The 10,130-nt window shown below is 42.1% G+C and overlaps 1 protein-coding gene across 1 annotated transcript in view; it reads right to left on the bottom strand.

Moving 5' to 3' along the window:
- The window catches only part of SLC31A1 (solute carrier family 31 member 1), a 35,124-nt gene continuing 26,046 nt past the window's right edge, over positions 1,053 to 10,130 (bottom strand). The window contains exons 2-5 of the mRNA XM_005684318.3: positions 7,865 to 8,022; positions 6,790 to 6,862; positions 5,458 to 5,626; positions 1,053 to 4,350 (exon numbers count right to left, since the gene is read on the bottom strand). Coding sequence (XP_005684375.1) covers positions 4,149 to 4,350; positions 5,458 to 5,626; positions 6,790 to 6,862; positions 7,865 to 7,972 — 552 coding nt within the window. The 5' untranslated portion in view covers positions 7,973 to 8,022 and the 3' untranslated portion in view covers positions 1,053 to 4,148. The remainder of the gene's footprint in view (positions 4,351 to 5,457; positions 5,627 to 6,789; positions 6,863 to 7,864; positions 8,023 to 10,130) is intronic.

Here is a 10,130-nt window from a genome sequence, read left to right as displayed (position 1 = left end):
ATTTACTCGACAAGTATTTATTGAGTGCCTCCTATGTGCCAGGTACCATTCTAGGCACTTAGTAACAGCAGTGAACAAATCGAGATCCCTGCCCTTGTGGAGATTAGAATCTCACGATTTTGTATAAACCTGATTCAGCTGTGGATTTCCAGAATCTTTATAGAATGGCTTTGTAACTAGTTTGAGAGGATAGGCAGTGGAGTGTTAGCATTCCAACCATCCCAGTTTTCCTTCTTTCCCAAACTGCCTGAGAGCTTTCCTAACGAGTCAATCTGAGAGGAAGCTCAGAGACTAGAATTATATCCTGTTGTTTTCACTGTTTAATTCAACTACTGGGAACTGCCAACTATAGTAGAAAAGAACCTCTGGAATCAGCAGTTCTGTAGAGACCCACTAGCAGGATTTTACCCAGCCTTTCTGGGGTAGTTTAAGTCTGGGTAATCACAATGTGGGGGGCAGGAAGAGAAGAGGATATATAGTTTCACGTCTTCCCTACCATTCTTACAATAGTTTTATTCTTCCACTTTCAGCTGGGATTTTCCATTCTTTTATCTTGAAAACACAGCAATAGTGGCTCCAGATAGGGAAACTGAGTTCAATTATTTTGAATGCTACAAAGGCCAGGATCAAAGAGTGAGAGAAAAAAAATCATACAAGACTGCCTCAACCAGTCACTGTGGCTTCCCAGCATGAGTGGGCACAGAAGCACAAAAACATTGAGGCTTCTGAGTTTCTTCTTCCCTCCTAATAGCCACACTCAAGAGGATGTTCTGTCAGCATAAACACAGGGAAATGATTATGATATGATAAAATCTTTGGTGTACTGAGATATTGCATCTTCATTAAGACTGTCTCCTGTGCAAAAGGTCATGTTAACTCTTCTGGCGTGTACAAAGCCTGTCGTTTAAAGTAGGAGGACAGTGAGATGAAACTATAACTGGGTCACGCCACCTGAAAGACGGACATCTTAAAAACTGATGATAATGGCCGGAGTCCATGTGGACAGTGAAGAGACCACTGATTCTGACATCACTCTGGGTGGAAGACACACATAGAATCACAAAATCAAAATATTTATTTGTTCTTTTGCACATGACACTGTTAAAATATTCCTACAACAGCAATACTGCCCTCCAGGAGCTTACAATCTAAAACAGTCAACATTAATTGTAGAGCCAGTGATTAAGGCATTATATCAAATGCAGACTTTGTATCTTTAGATGTATCTTCTCAAGGAAGCAGCTGGAGAGGGCAGGACCAACAGTAAATGACATGAAAGTATACTCCCTACCACCTCCCCTTCCAGCTTCTACAGGGAACCCGAAACCAGTGCCCCACAGCCTAAAAGGGAATTTCAGACAACCCTACCATAGAAGCAGTGAAGAAACTACTGACTCCCTGGTGGACAGAGGCCTCTGTCTGTGGGCAGTGAGGGGCTGAATGTTCCTCTGGCATAGGTTGGAGACGGTACCTAAGATTTTGTAACTTAGTGGATAGTACCAGGTAGCCCTTTACCCAGCCTCATAGAAATTCCAACAGGACAATTGCTCCTCAAAGTGTGCTTAGGGTCTCGAATGAGTTTTACAGCTTCCAGTTGGTATCAATATCTAAACCCACTGCACAGCATTGTCCAGTGCATTGGGAGGGCTAAGGAGATTAATAGACTAGATGTATAGGATAAAAGACTGAAAGACAGTAAGGGGCCAAAGACAAGGCGATACGGCTTCCACTTGTTGTGAACAGGAGGAAACGAGCAATTTGCATCCAAAAGGAACAAAGTCAGGCACTAAAATTCTAAATGAACAGGGGTACAGATATGAAAATCAACACGATTATCAACATTAACACAGTCCAAGAACTCAAGAAAGACAGAATTTAAGGTTTACTTCCCCCCCTCCCCCTTCACTAGTTTCTTCCTTTGGCAACCTAGCTCAAGATCACAGAATTCAGGTTTCTCATGAGACTCTATCTTGAATACCCAAAGACACATCCCAAATTGCTTCTCTCTGAGAGTTTGAAATTCGCAGCGTTTTGTCTTAACTGGCCTTGATTTTTCACACCTTGAAAATAACCTGATAAGGTTACTTCATAGCAGATCATGACAAGATGTCTAGAGAGTACCAGGGTTACTACTAAACATTGATTCTTATTTTATTTCTCAGGGTTTTATTATTCATTGGCTTCTGAGACAGTACAGGCTATTTGTACCTTAATGTTGGATTTTTATCAGTACCTGTCATTCCCTTTGCTTATACTAAGTATCAGCACTACAAGGGGTTGGAATGAGAGAAAAACATAAAATTCTAAGTGTTGGTTCTTAGGTTTTAACCTCGAACTGGTAAGCTCATAAGCCTCTCTTGATTCAAAGCCATGCAAGTACACATTTGTCGCCCTCCAATATTTAACTGGCATCAACAGAGTAAGTACAAACTTCAAAACCACAACAGAGGCCAACAGGATAGCTGTGTTTTCTCTCTCCTGCCCTGAGGCACAAAAGGAGTCTAGCACCAAGGAGGGCAGGATTTAACAGACCAGCACAAGAAGAGTCACTATACAGAGGTAGGCTGGACTGGGAACAAGACTGCAGCGTAGACTAACGAGAATGAAAATCCAATACGATTCTTCACTGAGGAAAGCAATTTTTGGCCACCTGTGATCTAATTAAGCTCTCCCCACCCCGAGTAACAAAGATGGTCATGCAGAGAATGAGGATCTGCCTGGTATGCCTTTGGATGTCGGGGCTGAGGAAAATCTGCCCATCAGCCAACCACACCCTAAGCCTCTCAAAGAGATGGCTGGGCTTTTGCCCTTCTAACCCAAGACTGGCTGATTTACATTGCAGATCAAAGGTCTTTCTCAACCTTCAGGCTACTTCCAAGAAATTACAGATCTTTAAAAATAAGGACTAGTGATTTCATACATGCTAAGAAAAGTTTACTTTGGCTCCAGCCCTTCTGTGCATGTGGGCCTGGGCACACAGACACACCGGGGCTGAATAAATGTTTGTGGAATGATTAAGTATTGACCAGCAGCATTTAGTACATGAGTTAAGCCCAGACACACCACCTCGTAATAGCAAATCAAATTCCCGTGCCCGGTCCCAGGTAGCTCACCCACTAGGTGATACTCCCTTAGTTTAAAGCAGAGATGCTCAAAGTATGGTCCCCTGATCATCAGCAGGAGCATCACTTGGGAATTTGTTAAAAATACTGATTTAGGAGCTCTGGGTCGAGGCCCAACAACTGGGTTTTTAACAAGCTCGCTAGGTGACTTTCTGATGCATGCTAAAGTTTGAAAATCACTGGTTTAGAGGCAGACACATGAAAACAGTAACAGAAGAAAATGTTTAAACGCTTGCTTCATTCAGCTGTGACATACTAAGGTACCAAGTCAAAGTAAAAATGTCAATGGTTTCATTTTAAAATATCTATTTTCTCAAATTGATTGTCACCTTTTTTTCTTGATTAACAAGTTCATTCTAATTAAAATGTTGAGTGGGAACATAAGTTGATTAGTCAGCCACCCAGGAATGCACTGTCCTGCAAGTTCTGGGCCTGTATTTATACAGTCTCAAACCATCTCTGACCCTACAAAGATTTCGGTGCAACACGTCACATCTAGGGAAGGCATAACCTATCTTCCACTCATTGAGTCCAAAGACTAAAACATGTTTGGGTTCTGGGTTTAGCTGGGCAAGACTTTCCCTTGCCTGCCATCAATCTTGGCTAAAGTTAACCCATTTCCATCACTGACCCAGGAAAAACCCATCAAATTCACAAACTGTCTGTTTAAAAGAAAAAAGAGAACACAAGACTAAAAAAACAGGAAGCAGGCGATCGAGCCATTGAACAGAAAGCTACCGGGATTAGATAAGAACATATAACTCGGATCTAAGATAATGAGGGAGGAGAGGACTTCTCCTGAGTGGCTTCACCTCAAGAGAAACGGGAAACTCAGCTCATTAGGGAAAGAAGTGTGGGGGGAAGGAAGTTGCCACTTTAGCTCAGAGACTGTAAGCTAAACCTCTGTTGAGCAGGTGTATGTGTGTTGTAAGGAGATAAGGAGCAAGAAGAGAAGGTGGAATCCTGTCTTCCAGTCTTGAACTGCTTTCCACTGCAATCGATAAGGCCACACCATGGACTGAGACGTTAATGGCAATGCTCTGTGATGTCCACTACCACCGCCTTCTTCCAGCTGAAGAGGAAGTACCCTGTGCCAGCCCCAGCTGCTACAGCAATGCAGAGGTACCCGTTGTAGGTCATGAAGATGAGCATGAGGAAGTAGCTGATGACCACTTGGATGATGTGCAGCACTGTTTGCAGGAGGTGCGGGAAGCTCAGCATCTGCTGCCTGGAGAGTAAACAGGGACACAAGAGTTAGGGCCCCAGGAGTGCTCAGGCAGCTCGGCACGCGCTTCAGGGGCAAGAAAGGGAACAGTTGTAGTCATGAGCTCAGCTTGAGCTGCCCTCTCTCAGTCACCTTGGCAACTCCAGGGTACTTGTGTCTACGCAAGTTTTGTTTATTGGTCCTTGGAATGAAAAATGATAGGGCTATGAGGTTAATAGACATCAGCCAGATATGGTTCTATGGCAGCAGGAGTCAAGCTCTTCAGGAGGAGGGCAGAGGGAGGCTGCAGTGTGACTCACCCCCACGGTGGAACCTGAAAGGGATGACCCACACCCTCCCACACTTATTGCTGCGAACATTTTCAGGCCTTCCACCTTCGCAAAGCTCATACTCTTAAAGACTTGGAAACAGAATTGACGGTGGGGTGGTATAGTAGACAGTTCTTAATTAGGGATCAGGAGACCTGGCGGTTTATCTCCTCTGTCACTCACTAGTTCTGTCAGCTTAGATGAGTCGCAATCTGGTTGGCCCTCAATCATGGGTACTACTGGAATAAATAATATTGTGCTTACTTGAGAGTAAGACATTGGTCTATAGGATTCCTTGAATTCCAATTTAGCTTTAAGATCTATGTTTCTATTATAACGGAATTTAAAAAAACACTTGCCAATCTGTGGGGAAAACCAAGTCATCCAAATACTTTAAGTGAAATACAGACCTTTACATAGTGTTATAACAAAATGAGACCAGAGGTGGGCAGGTACCACTTTCTATAGAAAGGAATCAACAGGGTTCTGCCATTCTTCTGTACCCTGACCTGAAACTTCTTTCTTTAACTTGTTTATTATTATTTGACTAATATGTTAAAATGATTCCTTTCCTTTTTCCAAAGTGACCAGAGCTTAGAATTCAGAATGAACTCTAAGAAGAGTTAATATCATTCCTCTTTCGACCTAATGACTCACAATCCCAAGCCTCCACAGAGTGCTGATCAAGGTGATATGGAATCATTAACTCAAGAAAAGGGATGTTGCTAATAAAATAGCCACTTTGCTATTTGGCTAGTTCAGCTCTACAGAACTTCCACTTGGATCTGTTCAATCTCCTTACCCGACAGTTTTGTGTGTCTCCATAAGGATGGTTCCATTTGGTCCTGGGACGGGCATGGAATTGTACCGAATGCTGACTTGGGACTTGCGCAGGAGGCCCTCTCGGGCTATCTTGAGTCCTTCATAGAACATGGCTAGTAAAAACACTGCCACGAAAGCTCCAGCCATTTCTAAGTAGGAAAGGAAAAGATGGCAGTAATGTCAAACATGCAAAATGCTTAGCTGGTGTGCTCTCCAAGCGTGAAAGAAAACGTAGAAAAACTGCTCCTCTTTTTTTTTTTGGACGGGGTGGAGGTGGGTGGGAATGGGCCTTGCTACTCAGCTTGCAGAATCTTAGTTCTCTGACCAGGGACTGAATCCAGGCCCTGGGCAGTCAAAGTGCCATGTCCTAATCACTGGACTGCCAAGGAATTCCAAAAAACTGCTACTCTCTACTGTTAATTCCAGAATATATTGTTACCTCTTCACTCCCATGGGTGGAAGAGAAGGACTAAGATGGTGTTAGTGAAAACTACAGTCTCTACTAAAGAATATACTCCTTTTCTGATTAATATAACAAAAAAATAATTGGAACAACAATAACCTTTTGGTCTGGCTGCTTGATGTGATTAAATTAGTTTCACACACAGAGACACACAATGTAAAACACATGAAAGAGAAATAAAATGCTTATTGTTAAGACTCTGACCTCTCAGTGTAGGGGCATAGGCTCCAGCCTTGACTGGGATCCCACATGCTGTACTGTGCCCTGCCTGCCCTTCTAAAGCATGTGACTCTATTTCTTGAATGGGCATTTCAATTCTGTCTTTCACACTGTGAATTGTTGGTAATAATATGCATGTTTTCAAAACTGATTTAACATACTACCTGAATTAAATGCTTCCCTTCTTCCCAAAACAATCGATTTTGTGGGTCCAAAGAGACTGTACTCGATTAGTAGTTTTGAAGCTAGGGTTATTTTGTGGTATGTATATACAAAATGCTTCTTATATCATTCGAACTTGACTGTAGTCTTACGTCTGAGACCAATCAAACAAGGAAACACTCTGGAAAAGGGTGAAAGACAATGGTCTGCAAAAGACTCCGACCTGTATCTAAATTACGTTTCAGAAACTCTAAAACATACACATGTTATTTAAGAGAGGTTTACAGTAGGACCTAATAGTCATTGTGTATCCTTATCTTCCAGGTAGGAAATAGGGAACCAGATGGTTACAATCGCAACCCTCACGACTCAGTAACTCTGGCAGGAAGAGGTGCTGGGTTTCCAGATTCTTTGTCACTGTCTCTCATGTGAGTGTCACCTTCAAACAACACCTGATGGCTTACTCACCTCCAGCCGTATTGATCACCAAATTGGAAAACAATAGTTCCACGTTCTTAAAGCCAAAGTAGAAGGTCATAGGCTGCCAGGAAACCAAAACATGTTAGTTAGAAACAATCGAAGTTTCTACATGAGAATCTCAGGTCAAGAAGCAGCAGTTCTGGGTAATAAGAGGCATTCATTGAAGTGGAAAGCTTTCTCCTCATTTTCGTATCACTAATATAGGCACTTCTCTGCATGTACTCTCCTTTGCCCTCACTGTCAACTTCTGTCTTTTTTCTCGTCTACACAAAGCATAAAGAAATTAATCCAGGGTCAATTTTGAAAGGAAGATATACTGAAGAAAGAACCATAATGATTCTGGTATAGCCATGAAATTAACCTGCCACATAATCTTGGGTCAATCACTTGACTTCTCTAGGTCTGCCTTAGTTTTTCCTCATCGGTAAATTGATCTTTAACCTTGAAAAAAAAATGCTACCACAAACCAAGACAGTGTATTAAAAAGCAGAGACATCACTTTGTCGACAAAGGTCCATACAGTCAAAGCTATGATCTTTCCAGTAGTCATGTATGGATGTAAGAGCTGGACCATAAAGAAGGCTGTGCACCGGACAACTGATGCTTTTGAACTGTAGTATTGGAGAAGACTCTTGAGAGTCCCTTGGACTGCATGGAGGTCAAACCAGTCAGTCCTAAAGGAAATCAACCCTGAATATTCATTGGAAGGACTGATGCTAAAACTGAAGCTCCAATACTTTGGCTATCTGATGCGAACAGCTGACTCATTGAAAATGACCCTGATGTTGGGAAAGATTGAGGGCAGGAGGAGAAGGGGACACAGAGGGTGAGAGGGTTGGATGGCATCACCAACTCGATGGATGTGAGTATGAGCAAGCTCTGGGAGATAATGAAGGACAGGGAAGCCTGGCGTGCTACAGTCCATGGGGCTGCAAAGAGTTGGACACAACCTAGTGACTGAACAACAACGACAAACACGGTCCTCTTGCAGTCCTAAAATCTGATCATTCCTATGACCCGGGGGGTGGGGGAGGGCCCGGGCTGCCTTCGCGTTGGCACTTACCATCATCATCATCATGTGGTTGTGGGAGTGGTCCGATGATGTGGTCGGGTGATGGTGAGGTGGCATGGTGCTGTTGTCTCCACCACTCATATCCATGTTCATCCCCATGTGGTGGGAATGGCCTATTTTCCCAGGAAAAGTTGAGTCAGCAGACGATTCTTTTAAGAAGAAGAATTATATACAATAATTAAAAACACAAAATCTTGATTTTTTTTTTTTTTAAATCTTCACAATGTTTCAGCTTGTCTGTTTTTCTCCTTTGGCCACACTGTGTGGCACGTGGAATCTTAGTTCCCCGACCAGGGATGGAACCTGTGTCCCCTGCCCTGGGAGCACAGAGTCCCAGTCTCTGGACTGCCAGGGAATTCCCCAAATCTTGTTTCTTGATAAATACTTAGTCTACGTGGGATTTCAGCCAATAAATATATGCTCCCCTAACATTTTACTCAGAATTATTTTTTAATTATCTACAGACACAGAGAGGAGTAAGTGCACCAACAGGGGATGTCCTCTGGCAGAAGGGATTTGTACATAGGGTTTCAGAAACCTCTCTTTTTTAAAAAAATCATTTTTATTGAAGTATAGTTGATTTACAATGTCATGTTAGTTTCTACCATACAATACAATACAAAGTGAATCAGCTATACAATATCAGAAACCAAACTCTTATTCTGAAGAATCAATGCTCTTCTAGATACATTCAATGTATGTTCAAACTTAAATATGAGATAAGGAGAAGAAAAGTAGCTTCTTTGGGTGGCAGGAAATAATTTGTAATAATTTGCATAAAATTGATGCCATGGATGAAATTTAACAGCCTTTCTGATCACAAATGTCAGTAGATAAAAAGCAAGAGTTTTAAGATAATTCACCTAATTGGATGGCCTGTGTTCAGTCAGGATATTACGAATACACTCTCACATAGGGACTACCAGGCTTCAGCTAATTTAAATTAGAAGGAAAGGTCTACTGCTGCCCTAGGCAAGCACTGTGTTCAGAATTTGATATACTATCAATATCAGCAGGGCATTAGACCGGGGAACATAGGGGAAAAAAAGGTATAAATTAGATATTCTCTATTAAATTAAGTCTAGACAACTGCACATTCAGTCTTGTGTCTGTTTACTACCCCTTAATGGTTTTATTGCAGAAGTCCATCCAAGATGTTATTCAAAGAGCAAAAATTCTGGTAGCTGGGGTGGGGAGTGGGAAGGTGAAGAGAGTAGAGGGGGAGGTGGTGGGATTCTCTTTATGTGTCCCTCAATGCCAATTTGTGGAGGAAAGAGTTCTTTAGAAATCCCAAGTAGGCGTTCATGTTCATCAGCCTGTGTGCCTCTTTTATTAATCCAATCAATAAATATTTATCCAGCTTTCGCCAAACTCTGAGCTAAGTGCTAATAATTCAACAGTGAATAAGACAAACAAAGCGCAGGATGGAGAAACAGTAAACAGAACAGTTTCGTGTGGTGATTAGCGCTGTGAACCAAAGACGGGGATATGGCAGGACTACCAAGAGGCTGAAGAGAGGCGCACTTGAGATACAGAAGCACGAATACTCCACCATTTATTTCCCCCTCTTCAACTTCTATCCCATGATTCTATGATAGCAAGCTGAAAAAATAGGTTCCAGCAAAGGAAATGGCAAAGGATCCGTTACAGATAATCAAAGTTCAACTATGAATTTAAATAACTTTCATGCCAGATACTGTATTGCTTCATCATGAGAGAACTCGACAAGCTGGTGGTGTTAATACCATTGCCATAAGGGGACCAGATCAGAGGTACAATGAGACACATAGTAAGATTTTTGCCCACAAAGGTTTATTTATAGTGAATGGTTTAAAAAAAAAAAGAATACACACAAAAATAATCAACAAGCGAGAATACACGAATGCTCGTGGTGCGCCTTCTGGCGTCAGCGACTGAGGGGCATACAGAGATGAAGCAGACAGACTCCTTCCTCGTGGCGCTTCAAGGCTAAAGTTAGAAGGGGAAACGGAACAGGCATAACTGAGTTTGGGGCATAAGATGAAATGTGAAGGACAATTTAAAAAGTAAGAACACGATAGCATCAGAAACTAATTAAGATTTGTGCCCTTGATTTTCCTCACGAACTTTTACATATTCTTCCTTTCACTGCGTTTCTTTTGAAGACCCATGGGTCCCTAATTGTCCAGGCATCTCATTGCCAACCAGAGACACCTATTTAATGAAAGTACTTAATCAAATCTCTTCAGATGTATCAGTATTCTATATGTCCAAATCT

This window comes from Capra hircus, chromosome 8, assembly GCF_001704415.2.
Source record: "Capra hircus breed San Clemente chromosome 8, ASM170441v1, whole genome shotgun sequence".
In the NCBI taxonomy this organism is placed as follows: domain Eukaryota; kingdom Metazoa; phylum Chordata; class Mammalia; order Artiodactyla; family Bovidae; genus Capra; species Capra hircus.
Note: the sequence above shows the minus strand (reverse complement) of the source record. Positions and strands in the feature narration are given on the sequence as shown.